This window comes from Scyliorhinus canicula, chromosome 18 (assembly GCF_902713615.1).
Source record: "Scyliorhinus canicula chromosome 18, sScyCan1.1, whole genome shotgun sequence".
Classification (NCBI taxonomy): Eukaryota; Metazoa; Chordata; class Chondrichthyes; order Carcharhiniformes; family Scyliorhinidae; genus Scyliorhinus; species Scyliorhinus canicula.
In genome coordinates, this window is record NC_052163.1 from 1,304,135 (window position 1) to 1,326,899 (window position 22,765).

General features: G+C 50.2%; 1 protein-coding gene across 1 annotated transcript in view; it reads right to left on the bottom strand.

Moving 5' to 3' along the window:
* The window catches only part of LOC119953533 (ankyrin repeat and fibronectin type-III domain-containing protein 1-like), a 219,701-nt gene that overhangs the window by 19,416 nt on the left and 177,520 nt on the right, over nt 1-22,765 (bottom strand). The window contains exon 6 of the mRNA XM_038777905.1: nt 11,649-11,850. Coding sequence (XP_038633833.1) covers nt 11,649-11,850 — 202 coding nt within the window. The remainder of the gene's footprint in view (nt 1-11,648; nt 11,851-22,765) is intronic.

Below are 22,765 nucleotides of genomic sequence, written 5' to 3' on the forward strand. Positions count from 1 at the left end.
CGGCTCTGTCACTGTGTCACTGACTGACCCCTCGATAGTGCAGCCCTGTCACTGTGTCACTGACCCCACGATAGTGCGGCCCTGTCACTGTGTCACTGACCCCTCGATAGTGCGGCCCTGTCACTGTGTCACTGACTGACCCCTCGATAGTGCGGCCCTGTCACTGTGTCACTGACTGACTGACCCCTCGATAGTGCAGCCCTGTCGCTGTGTCACTGACTGACTGACCCCTCGATAGTGCGGCCCTGTCACTGTATCACTGACTGACCCATCGATAGTGCGGCCCTGTCACTGTGTCACTGACTGACCCCTCGATAGTGCGACCCTGTCACTGTATCACTGACTGACTGACCCCTCGATAGTGCGGCCCTGTCACTGTATCACTGACTGACTGACTCCTCGATAGTGCGGCCCTGTCACTGTGTCACTGACCCCTCGATAGTGCGGCCCTGTCACTGTGTCACTGACTGACCCCTCGATAGTGCGGCCCTGTCAGTGTGTCACTGACTGACCCCTCGATAGTGCGCCCTTGTCACTGTGTCACTGACCCCTCGATAGTGCGGCCCTGTCACTGTGTCACTGACTGACTGACCCCTCGATAGTGCGGCCCTGTCACTGTGTCACTGACCCCTCGATAGTGCGGCCCTGTCACTGTGTCACTGACTGACTGACCCCTCGATAGTGCGGCCCTGTAACTGTGTCACTGACTGACCCCTCGATAGTGCGGCCCTGTCACTTTGTCACTGACCGACCCCTCTATAGTGCAGCCCTGTCACTGTGTCACTGACTGACCCCTCGATAGTGCGGCCCTGTCACTGTGTCACTGACTGACCCCTCGATAGTGCGGCCCTGTCACTGTGTCACTGACCCCTCGATAGTGCGGCCCTGTCACTGTGTCACTGACTGACCCCTCGATAGTGCGGCCCTGACACTGTGTCATTGACTGACTGAACCCTCGATAGTGCAGCCCTGTCACTGTGTCACTGACCCCTCGATAGTGCGGCCATGTCACTGTGTCACTGACTGACCCCTTGATAGTGCGGTCCTGTCACTGTGTCACTGACTGACCCCTCGATAGTGCGGCCCTGTCACTGTGTGACTGACCCCTCGATAGTGCGGCCCTGTCACTGTGTCACTGACTGACCCCTCGATAGTGCAGCCCTGTCACTGTGTCACTGACCCCACGATAGTGCGGCCCTGTCACTGTGTCACTGACCCCTCGATAGTGCTGCCCTGTCACTGTGTCACTGACTAACCCCTCGATAGTGCGGCCCTGTCACTGTGTCACTGACCTCTCGATAGTGCGGCCCTGTCACTGTGTCACTGACTGACCCCTCGATAGTGCGGCCCTGTCACTGTGTCACTGACTGACCCCTCGATAGTGCGACCCTGTCACTGTATCACTGACTGACTGACCACTCGATAGTGCGGCCCTGTCACTGTGTCACTGACCCCTCGATAGTGCGGCCCTGTCACTGTGTCACTGACTGACCCCTCGATAGTGCGGCCCTGTCACTGTGTCACTGACTGACCTCTCGATAGTGCGCCCCTGTCACTGTGTCACTGACCCCTCGATAGTGCGGCCCTGTCACTGTGTCACTGACTGACTGACCCCTCGATAGTGCGGCCCTGTCACTGTGTCACTGACCCCTCGATAGTGCGGCCCTGTCACTGTGTCACTGACTGACTGACCCCTCGATAGTGCGGCCCTGTAACTGTGTCACTGACTGACCCCTCGATAGTGCGGCCCTGTCACTTTGTCACTGACCGACCCCTCTATAGTGCAGCCCTGTCACTGTGTCACTGACTGACCCCTCGATAGTGCGGCCCTGTCACTGTGTCACTGACTGACCACTCGATAGTGCGGCCCTGTCACTGTGTCACTGACCCCTCGATAGTGCGGCCCTGTCACTGTGTCACTGACTGACCCCTCGATAGTGCGGCCCTGACACTGTGTCATTGCCTGACTGAACCCTCGATAGTGCAGCCCTGTCACTGTGTCACTGACCCCTCGATAGTGCGGCCATGTCACTGTGTCACTGACCCCTCGATAGTGCGGCCCTGTCACTGTGTCACTGACTAACCCCTCGATAGTGCGGCCCTGTCACTGTGTCACTGACTGACCCCTCGATAGTGCAGCCCTGTCACTGTGTCACTGACTGACTGACCCCTCGATAGTGCGGCCCTGTCACTGTGACACTGACTGACCACTCGATAGTGCAGCCCTGTCACTGTGTCACTGACTGACCCCTCGATAGTGCGGCCCTGTCACTGTGTCACTGACTGACTGACCCCTCGATAGTGCGGCCCTGTCACTGTGTCACTGACCCCTCGATAGTGCAGCCCTGTCACTGTGTCACTGACTAACCCCTCGATAGTGCGGCCCTGTCACTGTATCACTGACTGACTGACCACTCGATAGTGCAGCCCTGTCACTGTGTCACTGACTGACCTCTCGATAGTGCGGCCCTGTCACTGTGTCACTGACTGACCCCTCGATAGTGCCGCCCTGTCACTGTGTCACTGACTGACCCCTCGATAGTGCCGCCCTGTCACTGTGTCACTGACTGACCCCTCGATAGTGCGGCCCTGTCACTGTGTCACTGACCCCTCGATAGTGCGGCCCTGTCACTGTGTCACTGACTGACTGACCCCTCGATAGTGCGGCCCTGTCACTGTGTCACTGACTGACCCCTCGATAGTGCGGCCCTGTCACTGTGTCACTGACTGACCCCTCGATAGTGCGCCCCTGTCACTATGTCACTGACCCCTCGATAGTGCGGCCCTGTCACTGTGTCACTGACTGACTGACCCCTCGATAGTGCGGCCCTGTCACTGTGTCACTGACCCCTCGATAGTGCGGCCCTGTCACTGTGTCACTGACTGACTGACCCCTCGATAGTGCGGCCCTGTCACTGTGTCACTGACCCCTCGATAGTGCGGCCCTGTCACTGTGTCACTGACTGACCCCTCGATAGTGCGGCCCTGTCACTTTGTCACTGACCGACCCCTCTATAGTGCAGCCCTGTCACTGTGTCACTGACTGACCCCTCGATAGTGCGGCCCTGTCACTGTGTCACTGACCCCTCGATAGTGCGGCCCTGTCACTGTGTCACTGACTGACCCCTCGATAGTGCGGCCCTGTCACTGTGTCACTGACCCCTCTATAGTGCAGCCCTGTCACTGTGTCACTGACTGACCCCTCGATAGTGCGGCCCTGTCACTGTGTCACTGACCCCTCGATAGTGCAGCCCTGTCACTGTGTCACTGACTGACCCCTTGATAGTGCGGTCCTGTCACTGTGTCACTGACTGACCCCTCGATAGTGCGGCCCTGTCACTGTGTCACTGACTGACCCCTCGATAGTGCGGCCCTGTCACTGTGTCACTGACTGACCCCTCGATAGTGCAGCCCTGTCACTGTGTCACTGACCCCACGATAGTGCGGCCCTGTCACTGTGTCACTGACCCCTCGATAGTGCGGCCCTGTCACTGTGTCACTGACTAACCCCTCGATAGTGCGGCCCTGTCACTGTGTCACTGACTGACCCCTCGATAGTGCAGCCCTGTCACTGTGTCACTGACTGACTGACCCCTCGATAGTGCGGCCCTGTCACTGTGACACTGACTGACCACTCGATAGTGCAGCCCTGTCACTGTGTCACTGACTGACCCCTCGATAGTGCGGCCCTGTCACTGTGTCACTGACTGACTGACCCCTCGATAGTGCGGCCCTGTCACTGTGTCACTGACCCCTCGATAGTGCGGCCCTGTCACTGTGTCACTGACTGACCACTCGATAGTGCAGCCCTGTCACTGTGTCACTGACTGACCTCTCGATAGTGCGGGCCTGTCACTGTGTCACTGACTGACTGACCCCTCGATAGTGCGGCCCTGTCACTGTGTCACTGACCCCTCGATAGTGCGGCCATGTCACTGTGTCACTGACTGACCCCTCGATAGTGCCGCCCTGTCACTGTGTCACTGACTGACCCCTCGATAGTGCCGCCCTGTCACTGTGTCACTGACTGACCCCTCGATAGTGCGGCCCTGTCACTGTGTCACTGACTGACTGACCCCTCGATAGTGCGGCCCTGTCACTGTGTCACTGACTGACGGACCCCTCGATAGTGCGGCCCTGTCACTGTGTCACTGACTGACCCCTCGATAGTGCAGCCCTGTCACTGTGTCACTGACTGACTGACCCCTCGATAGTGCGGCCCTGTCACTGTGTCACTGACTGACCACTCGATAGTGCAGCCCTGTCACTGTGTCACTGACCCCTCGATAGTGCGGCCCTTTCACTGTGTCACTGACTGACCCCTCGATAGTGCGGCCCTGTCACTGTGTCACTGACCCCTCAATAGTGCGGCCCTGTCACTGTGTCACTGACCCCTCGATAGTGCAGCCCTGTCACTGTGTCACTGACTGACCACTCGATAGTGCGGCCCTGTCACTGTGTCACTGACCCCTCAATAGTGCGGCCCTGTCACTGTGTCACTGACTGACCCCTCGATAGTGCGGCCCTGTCACTGTGTCACTGACTGACTGACCCTTCGATAGTGCGGCCCTGTCACTGTGTCACTGACTGACCACTCGATAGTGCAGCCCTGTCACTGTGTTACTGACTGACCCCTCGATAGTGCGGCCCTGTCACTGTGTCACTGACTGACCCCTCGATAGTGCGGCCCTGTCACTGTGTCACTGACTGACTGACCCCTCGATAGTGCGGCCCTGTCACTGTGTCACTGACCCCTCGATAGTGCGGCCCTGTCACTGTGTCACTGACTGACCCCTCGATAGTGCGGCCCTGTCACTGTGTCACTGACTGACCCCTCGATAGTGCGGGCCTGTCACTGTGTCACTGACCCCTCGATAGTGCGGCCCTGTCACTGTGTCACTGACTGACCCCTCGATAGTGCGGGCCTGTCACTGTGTCACTGACTGACCCCTCGAAAGAGCGGCCCTGTCACTGTGTCACTGACCCTTCGATAGTGCGGCCCTCTCACAGTGTCACTGACTGACCCCTCGATAGTGCGGCCCTGTCACTGTGTCACTGACCCCTCGATAGTGCGGCCCTGTCACTGACTGACCCCTCGATAGTGCCGCCCTGTCACTGCGTCACTGACTGACCCCTCGATAGTGCGACCCTGTCACTGTGTCACTGACTGACCCCTCGATAGTGCCGCCCTGTCACTGCGTCACTGACTGACCCCTCGATAGTGCCGCCCTGTCACTGTGCCACTGACTGACCCCTCGATAGTGCTGCCCTGTCACTGTGTCACTGACTGACCCCTCGTTAGTGCGGGCCTGTCACTGTGTCACTGACTGACCCCTCGATAGTGCGGCCCTTTCACTATGTCACTGACTGACTGACCTCTCGATAGTGCGGCCCTGTCACTGTGTCACTGACTCCTTGATAGTGCGGCCCTGTCACTGTGTCACTGACTGACCCCTCGATAGTGCCGCCCTGTCACTGTGTCACTGACTGACCCCTCGATAGTGCGGCCCTGTCACTGTGTCACTGACTGACTAACTCCTCGATAGTGCGGCCCTGTCACTGTGTCACTGACTGACGGACCCATCGATAGTGCGGCCCTGTCACTGTGTCACTGACCCCTCGATAGTGCGGCCCTGTCACTGTGTCACTGACTGACTGACCCCTCGATAGTGCGGCCATGTCACTGTGTCACTGACTGACGGACCCATCGATAGTGCGGCCCTGTCACTGTGTCACTGACTGACTGACCCCTCAATAGTGCGGCCCTGTCACTATGTCACTGACTGACTGACCCCTCGATAGTGCGGCCCTGTCACTGTGTCACTGACTGACCCCTCGATAGTGCGGCCCTGTCACTGTGTCACTGACCCCTCGATAGTGCGGCCCTTTCACTGTGTCACTGACTGATCCCTCATTAGTGCGGCCCTGTCACTGTGTCACTGACTGACCCCTCGATAGTGCGGCCCTGTCACTGTGTCACTGACTGACTGACCCCTCGATAGTGCGGCGCTGTCACTGTGTCACTGACTGACCACTCGATAGTGCAGCCCTGACACTGTGTTACTGACTGACCCCTCGACAGTGCGGCCCTGTCACTGTCACTGATTGACCCCTCGATAGTGCGGCCCTGTCACTGTGTCACTGACTGACTGACCCCTCGATAGTGCGGCCCTGTCACTGTGTCACTGACTGACTGACCCCTCGATAGTGCGACCCTGTCACTGTGTCACTGACTGACCCCTCGATAGTGCGGCTCTGTCACTGTGTCACTGACCCCACGATAGTGCGGCCCTGTCACTGTGTCACTGACTGACTGACCCCTCGATAGTGCGGCCCTGTCACTGTGTCACTGACTGACTGACCCCTCGATAGTGCGACCCTGTCACTGTGTCACTGACTGACCCCTCGATAGTGCAGCCCTGTCACTGTGTCACTGACTGACCCCTCGATAGTGCGGCCCTGTCACTGCGTCACTGACTGACCCCTCGATAGTGCGGCTCTGTCACTGTGTCACTGACCCCACGATAGTGCCGTTCTGTCACTGTGTCACTGACTGACCCCTCGATAGTGCGGCCCTATCACTGTGTGGAAATCTCCATAATCCTGTTCTTCTGCCTTTCAAAATAGTTTCTTGTTTCTGAATTTTCCTGTGATAGTTTGGAGGAAATGATCATTGAGAATGTTTAAGATTTCTGTGGCTGGCAGGGGGACGCTCGATCCTGGCCAACAGCCAACGGTGTTTCCCATTGTGGTCGATCCCACGCTGTCGGGAAATCTGTGGGCATGAGTGCGCCGCTAACGACGCGGAGAATCCCGCTGACAGAGAATCCCGCCGACGGAGAATCCCACTGACAGAGAATCCCGCTGACAGAGAATCCCGCTGACAGAGAATCCCTCTGACAGAGAATCCCGCTGACAGAGAATCCCGCTGACAGAGAATCCCGCTGACAGAGAATCCCGCTGACGGAGAATCCCGCTGACAGAGAATCCTCCCAGAGGAGAATCCCGCTGATGGGATGGTCCATCTCCGTCAGACAAAGGACTGGTCCTTGAGCAACCGATACATAAGAACATAAGAACATAAGAACATAAGAACATAAGAACTAGGAGCAGGAGTAGGCCACCTGGCCCCTCGAGCCTGCTCCGCCATTCAATTAGATCATGGCTGATCTTTTGTGGACTCAGCTCCACTTTCCGGCCCGAACACCATAACCCTTAATCCCTTTATTCTTCAAAAAACTATCTATCTTTACCTTAAAAACATGTAATGAAGGAGCCTCAACTGCTTCACTGGGCAAGTAATTCCATAGATTCACAACCCTTTGGGTGAAGAAGTTCCTCCTAAACTCAGTCCTAAATCTACTTCCCCTTATTTTGAGGCTATGCCCCCTAGTTCTGCTGTCACCCGCCAGTGGAAACAACCTGCCCACATCTATCCTATCTATTCCCTTCATAATTTTAAATGTTTCTATAAGATCCCCCCTCATCCTTCTAAATTCCAACGAGTACAGTCCCAGTCTACTCAACCTCTCCTCATAATCCAACCCCTTCAGCTCTGGGATCAACCTAGTGAATCTCCTCTGCACACCCTCCAGCGCCAGTACGTCCTTTCTCAAGTAAGGAGACCAAAACTGAACACAATACTCCAGGTGTGGCCGCACTAACACCTTATACAATTGCAACATAACCTCCCTAGTCTTAAACTCCATCCCTCTAGCAATGAAGGACAAAATTCCATTTGCCTTCTTAATCACCTGTTGCACCTGTAAACCAACTTTCTGTGACTCATGCACTAGCACACCCAGGTCTCTCTGCACAGCGGCATGCTTTAATATTTTATCGTTTAAATAATAATCCTGTTTGCTGTTATTCCTACCAAAATGGATAACCTCACATTTGTCAACATTGTATTCCATCTGCCAGACCCTAGCCCATTCACTTAACCTATCCAAATCCCTCTGCAGACTTCCAGTATCCTCTGCACTTTTCACTTTACCACTCATCTTAGTGTCATCTGCAAACTTGGACACATTGCCCTTGGTCCCCAACTCCAAATCATCTATGTAAATTGTGAACAATTGTGGGCCCAACACGGATCCCTGAGGGACACCACTAGCTACTGATTGCCAACCAGAGAAACACCCATTAATCCCCACTCTTTGCTCTCTATTAATTAACCAATCCTCTATCCATGCTACTACTTTACCCTTAATGCCATGCATCTTTATCTTATGCAGCAACCTTTTGTGTGGCACCTTGTCAAAGGCTTTCTGGAAATCCAGATATACCACATCCATTGGCTCCCCGTTATCTACTGCCCTGGTAATCTCCTCAAAAAATTCCACTAAATTAGTTAGGCACGACCTGCCCTTTATGAATCCATGCTGCGTCTGCCCAATGGGACAATTTCTATCCAGATGCCTCGCTATTTCTTCCTTGATGATAGATTCCAGCATCTTCCCTACTACCGAAGTTAAGCTCACTGGCCTATAATTTCCTGCTCCCTGCCTACCTCCTTTTTTAAACAGTGGTGTCACGTTTGCTAATTTCCAATCCACCGGGACCACCCCAGAGTCTAGTGAATTTCGGTAAATTATCACTAGTGCATCTGCAATTTCCCTAGCCATTTCTTTTAGCACTCTGGGATGCATTCCATCAGGGCCAGGAGACTTGTCTACCTTTAGCCCCATTAGCTTGCCCATCACTCCCTCCTTAGTGATAACAATCCTCTCAAGGTCCTCACCTGTCATAGCCTCATTTCTATCAGTCGCTGGCATGTTATTTGTGTCTTCCACTGTGAAGACCGACCCAAAAAACCTGTTCAGTTCCTCAGCCATTTCCTCATCTCCCATTATTAAAACTCCCTTCTCATCCTCTAAAGGACCAATATTTACCTTAGCCACTCTTTTTTGTTTTATATATTTGTAAAAACTTTTGCTGTCTGTTTTTATATTCTGAGCAAGTTTACTCTCATACTCTATCTTTCTCTTCTTTATAGATTTTTAGTAGCTTTCTGTCCCCTAAAGATATCCCAGTCCTCTAGTCTCCCACCAATCTTTGCCACTTTATATGCTCTTCCCTTCAATTTGATACTCTCCCTTATTTCCTTAGATATCCATGGTCGATTTTCCCTCTTTCTACCGTCCTTCCTTTTTGTTGGTATAAACCTTTGCTGAGCACTGTGAAAAATCGCTTGGAAGGTTCTCCACTGTTCCTCAACTGTTCCACCATAAAGTCTTTGCTCCCAGTCTACCTTAGCTAGTTCTTCTCTCATCCCATTGTAATCTCCTTTGTTTAAACACAAAACACTAGCATTTGATTTTACTTTCTCACCCTCCATCTGTATTTTAAATTTCACCATATTGTGATCGCTCCTTCCGAGAGGATCCCTAACTATGAGATCATGAATCAATCCTGTCTCATTACACAGGACAAGATCTAGGAACGCTTGTTCCCTCGTAGGTTCCATTACATACTGTTCTAGGAAACTATCGCGGATACATTCTATAAACTCCTCCTCAAGGTTGCGTTGACCGACCTGGTTAAACCAATCGACATGTAGATTAAAATCCCCCATGATAACTGCTGCCATTTCTACATGCATCAGTTATTTCTTTGTTTATTGCCTGCCCCACCATATCGTTACTATTTGGTGGCCGATAGACTACTCCTATCAGTGACTTTTTCGCCTTACTATTCCTGATTTCCACCCAAATGGATTCAACCTTATCCTCCATAGCACTGATGTCATCCCTTACTATTGCCCGGATGTCATCCTTAAATAACAGAGCAACACCACCTCCCTTACCATCCACTCTGTCCTTCCGAATAGTTTGATACCCTCGGATATTTAACTCCCAGTCGTGACCATCCTTTAACCATGTTTCAGTAATGGCCACTAAATCATAGTCATTTACGATGATTTGTGCCATCAACTCATTTACTTTATTCCGAATACTACGAGCATTCAGGTGAAGTACACTTATGTTGGTTTTTTTTACCTCTGTTTTGAATCTTAACATCTCCAGTTTTAGTCCTTTTAGTATTACTGGGCCTATTCACTGAGCTCCCCTCAGTCACTGTACCTTGTACTGTCGCCCTTTTTGATTTTTGACTATGTCTTTTCTGTCTTGCACTTTCCCCCTTACTTCCTTTTGCTTCTGTCCCTGTTTTACTACCTTCCAACTTCCTGCATCGGTTCCCATCCCCCTGCCACATTAGTTTAAACACTTCCCAACAGCTCTAGCAAACACCCCCCCTAGGACATCATCGGTTCCAGTCCTGCCCAGGTGCAGACCTTCCGGTTTGTACTGGTCCCACCTCCCCCAGAACCGGTCCCAATGCCCCAGGAATTTGAATCCCTCCCTCTTGCACCATCTCTCGAGCCACGCATTCATCCTATCTATCCTGACATTCCTACTCTGACTAGCTCGTGGCATTGGTAGCAATCCTGAGATTGCTACTTTTTAGTTTATCTCCTAACTCCCTGAATTCCGCTTGTAGGACCTCATCCCATTTTTCACCTATATTGTTGGTGCCTATGTGCACCACGACAGCTGGCTGTTCACCCCCCCCCCCCCCCTCAGAATGTCCTGCAGCCGCTCCGAGACATCCTTGACCCTTGCACCAGGGAGGCAACATACCATCCTGGAGTCTCGATTGAGTCCACAGAACCGCCTGTCTATTCCCCTTACGATCGAGTCCCCTATCACTATAGACCTGCCATTTTTCTTCCTGCCCTGCTGTGCAGCAGAGCCAGCCATGGTGCCATGAACCTTGCTGCTGCTGCCTTCCCCTGGTGAGCCATCTCCCTCAACAGTATCCAAAGCGGTATATCTGTTTTACAGGGAGATGAACGCAGGGGACACCTGCACTGCCTTCCTACTCTGGCTCTGTCTTTTGGTCACCCCAATATGATGCAATCCCAAACATTTTGATGCCACTCCCTGTACTCGGGAAGCGTAAACAACAGGGTCAATAACCGCTTAGAACACACCCGGCCATCAAGGCACCCGCCCCTTTATTGGTTCGAATCGAACACAGTGATCAGGAACTACCCAGTTAATGGGGTCCCAAACTGAAGGACCACCCAAAAGAGCGCGAAAACTCCCAAGGATAAAGAGAGAGACCACCATGTGTCCGGCCTCTCTTAGACCTGGCACTCCGGCAACGTCTACCTCCAATTGCAGCCCCACCAGAAGCAAGTTCAACGCCCCCTACCAGACGGATGAGCCTGGCTGAGCAGCAGATACTCCTACAGACCCAATAGACACAGATTCGAACGGCCACTGTTCCTCTCACCTAAGTTGGGTGCCTGAAGTTAAGTACAGGTTGTCATAGTTGATAGGTGTAGTTTAACTAGTAGTGTTTATGTTGCATGATTGATTGTGTGTCTAAATAAAGTACCCTTGATCTGGTGTTTGGCTCTTTGATCGATATCTGGTGAACCTTGTGGCGGTATCATCTGATACCTGGTGACTCTGAGCAATATAATATTGATATCCAAAGAAAGAAGGGAAACGTTACTGACGGCCTTATTTATAGTGAGTAAAAACGGCAACAGGTCCTATCCTCTCCCACCTGTCCAGTTTGATGGGGACAGGCAGTGAGGAATGTGGCTGCTGTTAGAATGTGGTGTGGGTACGTACCAGTGAGGACCTCCTCAGTCGCACCTTGTCGCTCTTTGGTGCTAGTAAAGCTTCTTCAAAGGACGATTGGCTCCCTTTGAACTTATCGGAGAGATTGCGATACAGACGTTTGGCCGCGTTTGGTGATGCTGGGCTGCAGACATTCCTGGGGCTGGAGAGGTTCAGGTTCTGCATCTGCTGTGTCATTATGCAGCTGAGACACCTGTGGAAGGACACACAACAAAACCAAACAGTGTTTCACAATGAGATCCAGCAACTGGTACAGAGAGGAGACCCTCCCAATCCGGCTCATATTCTGAAACAGCACAGAATCGGGTACACCCATTGAGTTACCAGCCCCTGATTTTCAATATCAATTTCAATCTGTGAAGGATAGAAACTGGGAAATCCACAGGTGGTCGAGGAAAAAGAGGTTTAGTTGGTGATATTAAGGGGAGTTTAGTTGGTGTTAAGGGGAGTTTAGTTGGTGATGTTAAGGGGAGTTTAGTTGGTGGTGTTAAGGGCAGTTTAGTTGGTGTTAAGGGGAGTTTAGTTGGTATAAAGGGGAGTTTAGTTGGTGTTAAGGGGAGTTTAGTTGGTGTTAAGGGGAGTTTAGTTGGTGGTGTTAAGGGGAGTTTAGTTGGTGTTAAGGGGCGTTTAGTTGGTATTAAGTGGAGTTTAGTTGGTGTTAAGGGGAGTTTAGTTGGTGGTGTTAAGGGGAGTTTAGTTGGTGGTGTTAAGGGGAGTTTAGTTGGTGTTAAGGGGAGTTTAGTTGGTGGTGTTAAGGGGAGTTTAGTTGGTATTAAGGGGAGTTTAGTTGGTGTTAAGGGGAGTTTAGTTGGTGTTAAGGGGAGTTTAGTTGGTGTTAAGGGGAGTTTAGTTGGTGTTAAGGGGCGTTTAGTTGGTATTAAGTGGAGTTTAGTTGGTGTTAAGGGGCGTTTAGTTGGTATTAAGTGGAGTTTAGTTGGTGTTAAGGGGAGTTTAGTTGGTGGTGTTAAGGGGAGTTTAGTTGGTGGTGTTAAGGGGAGTTTAGTTGGTGTTAAGGGGAGTTTAGTTGGTGGTGTTAAGGGGAGTTTAGTTGGTATTAAGGGGAGTTTAGTTGGTGTTAAGGGGAGTTTAGTTGGTTTTAAGGGGAGTTTAGTTGGTGATATTAAGGGGAGTTTAGTTGGTGTTAAGGGGAGTTTAGTTGGTGTTAAGGGGAGTTTAGTTGGTGGTGTTAAGGGGAGTTTAGTTGGTGGTGTTAAGGGGAGTTTAGTTGGTGTTAAGGGGAGTTTAGTTGGTGATATTAAGGGGAGTTTAGTTGGTATTAAGGGGAGTTTAGTTGGTGGTGTTAAGGGGAGTTGGTGCACAAGCAGGCAGCAGAACGTTTTAAGGATTTTATTTGTGAGGATACGGTTTACACATGTACAAAAGGTGGAGTAGATAAGAAGATTAAGATCTTAGGGGATATGGAGCAAGTCAGTCTTTAATGGTGAGAGATAAGGAGATATGTAGTTTGGAAGGAGTATTACCAGAAAAGGTGATAATATGCAGAATTAGTGGTGGGAGCAGCAGTGTGCCATTATATAAGGTAAGAACATAGAACATAGAACGATACAGCGCAGTACAGGCCCTTCAGCCCACGATGTTGCACCAACATGGGAAGTCAAAAACTAAAGGCCATCTAACCTACACTATGCCATTATCATCCATATGCTTATCCAATAAACTTTTAAATGCCCTCAATGTTGGCGAGTTCACTACTGTTGCAGGTAGGGCATTCCACGGCCTCACCACTCTTTGCGTAAAAAACCCACCTCTGACCTCTGTCCTATATCTATTACCCCTCAATTTAAGGCTATGTCCCCTCGTGCTAGCCACCTCCATCCGCGGGAGAAGGCTCTCGCTGTCCACCCTATCTAACCCTCTGATCATTTTGTATGCCTCTATTAAGTCACCTCTTAACCTTCTTCTCTCTAACGAAAACAACCTCAAGTCCATCAGCCTTTCCTCATAAGATTTTCCCTCCATACCAGGCAACATCCTGGTAAATCTCCTCTGCACCCGTTCCAAAGCTTCCACGTCCTTCCTATAATGAGGCAACCAGAACTGTACGCAATACTCCAAATGCGGCCGTACCAGAGTTTTGTACAACTGCAACATGACCTCATGGCTCCGGAACTCAATCCCTCTACCAATAAAGGCCAACACACCATAGGCCTTCTTCACAACCCTATCAACCTGGGTGGCAACTTTCAGGGATCTATGTACATGGACACCGAGATCCCTCTGCTCATCCACACTACCAAGAATTTTACCATTAGCCAAATATTCCGCATTCCTGTTATTCTTTCCAAAGTGAATCGCCTCACACTTCTCCACATTAAACTCCATTTGCCACCTCTCAGCCCAGCTCTGCAGCTTATCTATGTCCCTCTGTAACCTGCAACATCCTTCCGCACTGTCTACAACTCCACCGACTTTAGTGTCGTCTGCAAATTTACTCACCCATCCTTCTGTGCCCTCCTCTAGGTCATTTATAAAAATGACAAACAGCAACGGCCCCAGAACAGATCCTTGTGGTACGCCACTCGTAACTGAACTCCATTCTGAACATTTCCCATCAACTACCACTCTCTGTCTTCTTTCAACTAGCCAATTTCTGATCCACATCTCTAAATCACCCTCAATCCCCAGCCTCCGTATTTTCTGCAATAGCCGACCGTGGGGAACCTTATCAAACGCTTTACTGAAATCCATATACACCACATCAACTGCTCTACCCTCGTCTACCTGTTCAGTCACCTTCTCAAAGAACTCGATAAGGTTTGTGAGGCGTGACCTACCCTTCACAAAACCATGCTGACTATCCCTAATCATATTATTCCTATCTAGATGATTAGAAATCATATCTCTTATAATCCTCTCCAAGACTTTACCCACAACAGACGTGAGGCTCACCGGCCTATAGTTACCAGGGTTATCTCTACTCCCCTTCTTGAACGAAGGTTAGAGAGTCTGATGAAATGGTGGTCGGAGTGATAGAAAACTACCTTTACAGGTGTACAGTTTATCCTGGGTAATTATATAGCTGGATCACAGGTGGGAAGGACACCTACTGTGGTTGAATAGGTGGTGGAAAGTCAAACAACTGAGATGTTGCAAGAAGCATTGGTGTTTCCTGATTGTGTGTGGCAACAAGATCACAAAGACACAGGTTGAGACAGGAGGAAGAGAACTCGAGGAATACCGCCAGGCAGGCTAAAGTTCAGTTGTCACAAACCATGTTGGTCAGATGGTTTATAAAGAACAAGAGTGTGTGGTGAATGAAGCCGATATCTTTAGTACATGAAAGTTGTTAGAATTGAAGCAGAAATATTCAGAGATAAAGCAGTTGGATCTGAAAGCATATACAGATATAGAATCTGAGTGTGTACCAGAGTGTTATTATATTAGAAAAATGTATTAATGAGGAAATAGAGACCTTTACATATTCAAGCAGGTGGGAAATGGGCAGAAGTTTACCAACTGGTATTACCGGTGGGGGTTTGCGGGGAGCGCATGAGGTGCCAATAGGGGGTCATTTAGGAGTAAGGAAATCTCAAGAAAAATATTAAAACATTGTGAAAATGAAACGAAAATCGCTTATTGTCACGAGTAGGCTTCAATGAAGTTACTGTGAAAAGCCCCTAGTCGCCACATTCCGGCGCCTGTCCGGGGAGGCTGGTACGGGAATCGAACCGTGCTGCTGGCCTGCTTGGTCTGCTTTATAAGCCAGCGATTTAGCCTTGTGAGCTAAACCAGCCCCTGTTGTTGGGCTGGACTACATAAGGATGTAATAAAATTTTGCCGACATGCCACACGTGTCAGGTAATAGGGAAACTTCAATCGGTAATCAAACCAGCACCTTTAATACCCATTCCAGCATTTGAGGAACCTTTTTCTAGGGTCCTAATTGATTGTGGGACCCTTTTGTAAGATGTAAAGTGGGAATCAGTATTTATTGACCACAATGGATGTGTCTAATAAATTTCCGACGACCACTGCATTCTGAAATATTACATCCAAGGGGGTTGTAGAGGAGTTAACCAAATTTGTTACTCGATACGCACTACTATTTTATGTTGAAGTTATTTACTGAAAGTTATGGATAGCTGATGAATAAAGTGTATCATCCAGAATCCCAAGGGTGAAAGATGGTTTCAAACGTTAAAGACTATGTTGAGGGCCTATAGGCAGGATTATCCAGAGGATTGGGATAAAGGACTTCCATTTGTACTATTTGCAATTAGAAATGCACGTAATGAATCAACTAAATTCAGTCCATTTGAATTGATTTTTGGTCATGAGGTAAGAGGACACTTAAATTGATCAAAGAGAAATTAGTCAGTCAGCGTTCTGAGACGACCTTGTTGGACTATGCATCAAACTTCATAACTAGGGCTGGTGCGTTGGCTACAAAATATTTAAAATTATCACACCATGTGATGAAAAAAGAGGTGGATAAGAAATCAAAAATTTCTAATTTTTTCAGTGGGGAGAAAGCATGAGTATTGTTACTAATGTTAGGTAAATCTTTAAAAGCAAGATTTAGTGAGCCTGATCAAATTGAGAGGAAATTGAGTGAAGTGGATTATTTGCTACGAATGCCAGAAGGAAAACTCACAGCGTGTGACATGTTAATATGCTCAAAGGGTGTGTTTGTTAGTCATTATGTGGAGATGCCGGCGTTGGACTGGGGTGAGCACAGTAAGAAGTCTTACAACTTCTCTTACAACAGGTTAAATTCCAACAGGTTTGTTTCAAACACTAGCTTTCGGAGCACTGGTCCTTCCTCAGGTGAATGAAGAGGTAGGTTCCAGAAACATTTATGTTGACAAAGTTAAAGATGCACGATGATACTTTGAATGCGAGCCTTTGCAGGTAATTAAGTCTTTACTGGTCCAGACGGTGTGACTGGAGAGAGGGATAATCCCAGGTTAAAGAGGTGTCTCAAGCCAGGACAGTTGGTAGGATTTCGCAAGCCCAGGCCAGATGGTGGGGGGTGAATGTAATGAGACATGAATCCAAGGTCCCGGTTGAGGCCGTACCCATGTGTGCGGAACTTGGCTATAAGTTTCTGCTCGGCGATTCTGCGTTGTCGCGCGTCCTGAAGGCCGCCTTGGAGAACACTTACCCGGAGATCAGAGGCTGAATGCCCTTGACTGCTGAAGTGTTCCCTGACTGGAAGGGAACATTCCTGCTTGCCGATTGTCGCGCGATGTCTGTTCATCCGTTGTCGCAGCATCTGCATGGTCTCGCCAATGTACCATGCTTTGGGACATCCTTTCCTGCAGCGTATGAGGTCGGCAACGTTGGTCGAGTCACACGAGTATGTACCACATACCTGGTGGGTGGTGTTCTCACGTGTAATGGTGGTATCCATGTCGATGATCTGGCACGTCTTGCAGAGATTGCCCTGGCAGGGTTATGTGGTGTCGTGTTCGCTGTTCTGAAGGCTGGGTAATTTGTTGCAAACAATGGTTTGTTTGAGGTTGCACGGTTGTTTGAAGGCAAGTAGTGGGGATGTGGGGATGATCTTGGCAAGATGTTCGTCTTCATCGTTGAAGGCTGCGAAGAAGATGTCATAGTTTCTCCGCTCCGGGAAAGTACTGGACGACGAAGGGCATTTTGTCAGTGGTGTCCCGTGTTTGTCTTCTAAGGAGGTCGGTGCGGAGTTTTGCTGTGGCGCATTGGAACTGTCGATCGATGAGTCGAGCGCCATATCCCATTCGTACAAGGGCATCTTTCAGCCTCTGTAGATGTCTGTTACGCTACTCCTCGTCTGAGCAGATCCTGCGTATACGGAGGACTTGTCCATAGGGGATAGCTTCCTTAATGTGTTCAGGGTAGAAGCTGGGAAAGTGCAGCATCATGAGATTATCCGTGGGCTTGCGGTTTCTGGAACCTACCTCTTCATTCACCTGAGGAAGGAGCAGTGCTCCGAAAGCTAGTGATTTGAAACACACGTTGTCTACCTTTATCCTAGTGTTGTAAGGCTTCTTACTGTTTGTCATTGTAACTCAGGGAGAAGAGGTGAATCCAGATGATTCTGAATTTGGCATTCCTCAATTTAGATAGGACAATGAGGAGGTGATAAGAAATTGGGATAAATTATTGAGTTAACTTCTGCAGGAAAATCAAAATGATCTAAAAGAGTTATTACAGTCACTTAGAGCTGTTTGTGGGTGTAGCCACCTAAGATGGACACTGGGCTAACAAGATGGAGAACTGCTAAGACTGCAGGAAAAAGCAGTTTAGCCAAGACAAGCAGTCTGCAAAGACTGATTAGCATTTTGCACGCAGCAAAACTAGTTTCTGGCCAGGTGGAAGATCTCAACCAAAGGTGTTAATAGCAAAACGCTTTGCATATTAATGAGGCAATCCAGATCTGGGCACACACAATGGCAACATTTGGGTTTGAATAGATACTTTAAGTGGATGTCCAGACAGAGCGGCACCAGAGGTATCCACCACAAGAGACCGCCCCCTCCATCGAGGAGAGACCCTCACATTGGGGGATTCGAAAGATATCGATTGGGAGCGGATCCAATAGATACCTGAAGGTAAAAGCCCGCCCCAAAAAAGGCACGGACATTGGGGCCCTATAAAAGATAGACCCCCACACATGGTCCGGTCTGTTTTTGTGCTCCGGCTTTGACTTCGACCCAGAACTTTGACTTGTATCCTGACTCCAGCCGTTGAGCACCAGCCGTCGAACCGTAAGTGACAATACGACGCTCGCTACGCGAACCAGCCCCACTAGACCCCCAGCGACCAGCACACTCTTTGAAGGTTACAGACCAAGATCGAAACGAAGGCCTCGCTCCCTGACCTTGCCTGTTCCTGTTTAGTTAAGTATTCTGATCGCTTAGTTTAGTTGTAGCTTAGTCCCTTAGCGTGTGCATGCGTATTTATTATATTTGTAATAATAAATACTAATCGTTTGGAACTTACTAATCGGTGTATCGTTTTATTACTTTGAACCTGACCTTGGAATATTTGTGAGGTGTTTATACGACACCTGGCGACTCCCGAGCTGAAAATACACATATAGAGCCTAGCAGTGTTAAGCACACGGCCTTTAAACGGAGGCGTGTTAATACACTCCAATAAACGCAAATTACACTCAAGTAAAACGTGCAACATGGGATTAAATTGGAACGTGTGAAATTATGCATGATTTAGATTAGGAAATGCTACTCCAATTAAGCAACATCCAGACCAGCTCAATCCACTAAAGTTAGCACAGGTACAAAAGGAAATTGAAAACATGCTTAAGAATCATATGATCAAAGTGAGTTGCAGCAATTGGAGCTCACCTATTGTGATGGTACCAAAACCGGATGGAACACAATGGTTATGTATTGTTTATATAAAAGTCAACGCAGTTACAAAGTCAGGTTCGTATCCTATACCTCATTTGAAAGTCTGTTGAAAAGGTCGGACACGCAAATTTTATTACCAAACTTGACTTATTTAAAGCATGTTGCTAGATGCCTTTATCAGACAGGGCAAAGGAAGTTTTGACTTTTGTGACACCAAATGGTCAGTATAAATTTAAAGCTTTGTCATTTTGAATGAGGATTGCACCAGAAACATTCCAAAGATTAACCAACAAGGTTGTTTCTGGACTGAACAGTAATGCCGTGTATGATTTGGAACCTTTAACGGAATTATTTGATCGACTACAGGAGGCTGGATTAGTTGGAATTTTAGCTAAAAGTGAATTTGTGAAAGCTCAAGTCACGTTTCTAGGTCAGATAATTGGACACGGTCAGATGGCCCCACGGAATGTGAAAACGAAAGCTATCGGGGTGTTTCCAATACCATCAACAAGGAGAGAAATTCTGAGATTTCTGGGCAGGAGTGGTTTCTGCAAGAAACTCGTGCAACGTTTTAGCAGCGTGTTGGCTTCACTGACTGAACTTCTGAAAAAGCCCAGGAAATTTCAGCAGATGTTAGAATGTCAGGAGGCATTCGATAATCTGAAAACTGTGTTAATGGCTGAACCAATGTTTTTAACATTTTAAAAAATAAATTTAGAATAACCAATTCATTTTTTCCAATTAAGGGGCAATTTAGCGTGGCCAATCCACCTACTCTGCACATCTTTGGGTTGTGGGAACGAAACGCACGCAAACACGGGGAGAATGTGCAAACTCCACACACACAGTGACCCAGAGCCGGGATCGAACCTGCGACCTCCGCGCCATGAGGCAGCAATGCTAACAACTGCGTTACCGTGCCGCCCAACGCATCAATGTTAATGATACCTAATTTTAGCAAGCAATTTAAGATGGCAATTGATGCGAGTGATGTGGGTATTGGTGCTGTAATGTTACAGCAAGATGAAGAATTGAAAGGTGTGTTGCTTCTCCTTCAAGGAAGCGACACGTGGATCTGGAAACTACACATTACAGCTATAATGCTTCCTCCAGCCTTTGTCTGGCCTACTCTCTAGCTTCCACACAGGGGGTGCCTTTCTTTGGGGAGAGATGGTCTGTGTGTGTGTGGGGGGGTGGGTCATCTGTGTGGGTGAGGGGGATATGTGGAGGGCGTTCCTTGAGGCAGGGGGTCCCTGGGTGCTTCCCCTATTACAGGGTTCTCTATGGGGGGTTTCCCCTATTACAGGGTTCTCTATGGGGGGTTCTCCCGATTACAGGGTTCTCTATGGGGGGTCTCCCTATTACAGGGTTCTCTATGGGGGGTTTCCCCTATTACAGGGTTCTCTATGGGGGGTTCTCCCGATTACAGGGTTCTCTATGGGGGTCTCCCTATTACAGGGTTCTCTATGGGGGGTTTCCCCTATTACAGGGTTCTCTATGGGGGGGGGTCTCCCTATTACAGGGTTCTCCATGGGGGGGTCCCCCTATTACAGGGTTCTCTATGGGGGGTCCCCCATTACAGGGTTCTCTATGGGGGGGTTCTCCCGATTACAGGGTTCTCTATGGGGGGTCCCCCATTACAGGGTTCTCTATGGGGGGTCCCCCATTACAGGGTTCTCTATGGGCATCTCCCTATTACAGGTTTCTCTATGGGGGTCCCTCTATTACAGGGTTCTCTACGGGGGGGGCGTCTCCCTATTAAAGGGTTCTCTATGGGGGGTCTCCCTATTACAGGGTTCTCTATGGGGGGGTCCCCATTACAGGATTCTCTACGGGGGGGGCGTCTCCCTATTACAGGGTACTCTATGGGGGTCCCCCCATTACAGGGTTCTCTATGGGGGGTCCCACTATTACAGGGTTCTCTCTGGGGGGGTCCCCTATTACAGGGTTCTCTATGGGGGGTCTCCCTATTACAGGGTTCTCTATGGGGGTCCCCCCATTACAGGGTTCTCTATGGGGGGTCCCACTATTACAGGGTTCTCTCTGGGGGGGTCCCCTATTACAGGGTTCTCTATGGGGGGTCTCCCTATTACAGGGTTCTCTATGGGGGGGGTTCCCCTATTACAGGGTTCTCTATGGGGGGGGGTTCCCCTATTACAGGGTTCTCTATGGGGGGTCCCACTATTACAGGGTTCTCTCTGGGGGGGGTTCTCCCTATTACAGCGATCCCTATGGGCAGGTCCCACAGAATTGTTACGGTGCAGAAAGAGGCCATTCGGCCTATAATGTCTGCACCAGCTCTCCAATTGAGCCTCCTGGATCAGTGCCATTCCCCTGCCTTTTCCCCGTACTCCTGCACATTTAATGACCTTGACTGCCTCGATGGAACCTGCCTCCACCGGACTCCCAGGCCGTGCATTCCGCACCACAGCCACTCGCTGGGTGAAAAGGTTTTTTCTCACTTCACATTTGCCTCTTTTGCAAATCACTTTCAATCTGTGCCTCTCGCTCTCGAGCCTTTTACCAGAAAGAACAGTTCCTCCCCGTCTACTCTGTCCAGCCCCCATCATTTTCAATATCTCTAATCCAATCTCCTCTCTGCCTTCTTCGCTCCAAGATGAACACTCCCAACCTCTCCAATCTATCCTCCGAACTGAAGTTTCTCCTCCCTGGAACCAATCTCTTCAATGTGTTCACATCCTTCCTGTCGTGTGGCCCAGACCTGTGCACAATATTCCAGCGGAGGTCTAACCAGTGTCAATAGAAATTCAGTGTAACCGCCTCGCTCTTGTACACTCCGGGGGGCGCGATTCTCCGCCCCCCACGACGGGTCGGAGAATAGCGGGAGGGCCTTCCCGACATTTTCCCCGACCTCCCGCTATTCTCCCCCCCCCCCCCCCCCCCCCCACGACACGAATCGCTGCTCGCCGTTTTCTACAGCGAGCAGCGATTCTCCCCTAGCCGATGGGCCGAGTTCCCAGGCCTTTACGGCCGTTTTCACGAACTCCAACACACCTGCTCTCACCGTTCGTGAAAACGGCCGCAAAGTGCCGTTCTGGAGAACCATGGCACCGATTGGCACGGCCGCACCACGGCCATGCCAAGGGTGGCATGGGCCCGCGATCGATACCCGTGCACTCTTTGTTCCTCCGCCGCCCCGCAGGATCAGTCCGCGGGGCGGCTGAGGGGCATAACAGCCCGCGCATGCGCGGGTTTGACGCATATGCGTGATGACGTCATCCGCGCATGCGCGGGTTGGAGTCGTCCAATCCGCGCATGTGCAATTGACGTCATTGTGCATGTCAGCCGCCGTTACCCTTGGTGCGCGGGCTTAGCGAAGTTCGCTAAGCCTGCGATGCCGAGATTCACGGGGCCCCGCTGCTAGCCCCGACCGGGGAGCAGAATCGGGTCCCGGGAGGGGGCGCGGAGGCTGCGTGAAACACGGCCAGTTTCACGGCAGCCTTTATGAATCTCCGCATTTGCGGAGAATCGCACCCACGTGCGTCTATTAATAATGGAAAATTGTTTGGGATCTTGTCCGATGAAGGGCTGGATTCTCCGTTTCAGCGGCTACATGCCGGGGCCAGCGGAGCACGTGTTGTCTTTTCGGACCAAAAAATCGGCATCAAACCCTGATTGATTTCAGGACCGGTGAGGGGCTAGTACCGGCACTGAGTGAAACCTCCGCCTCCCGCGGCAAAATCGGCCAGAGAACGGCCGGGCCCCAGGCCACGCATGCGCACGACTGACAACCTGCAGCGATCGCGCCGTACAACACGGCGCCGGCTGTGC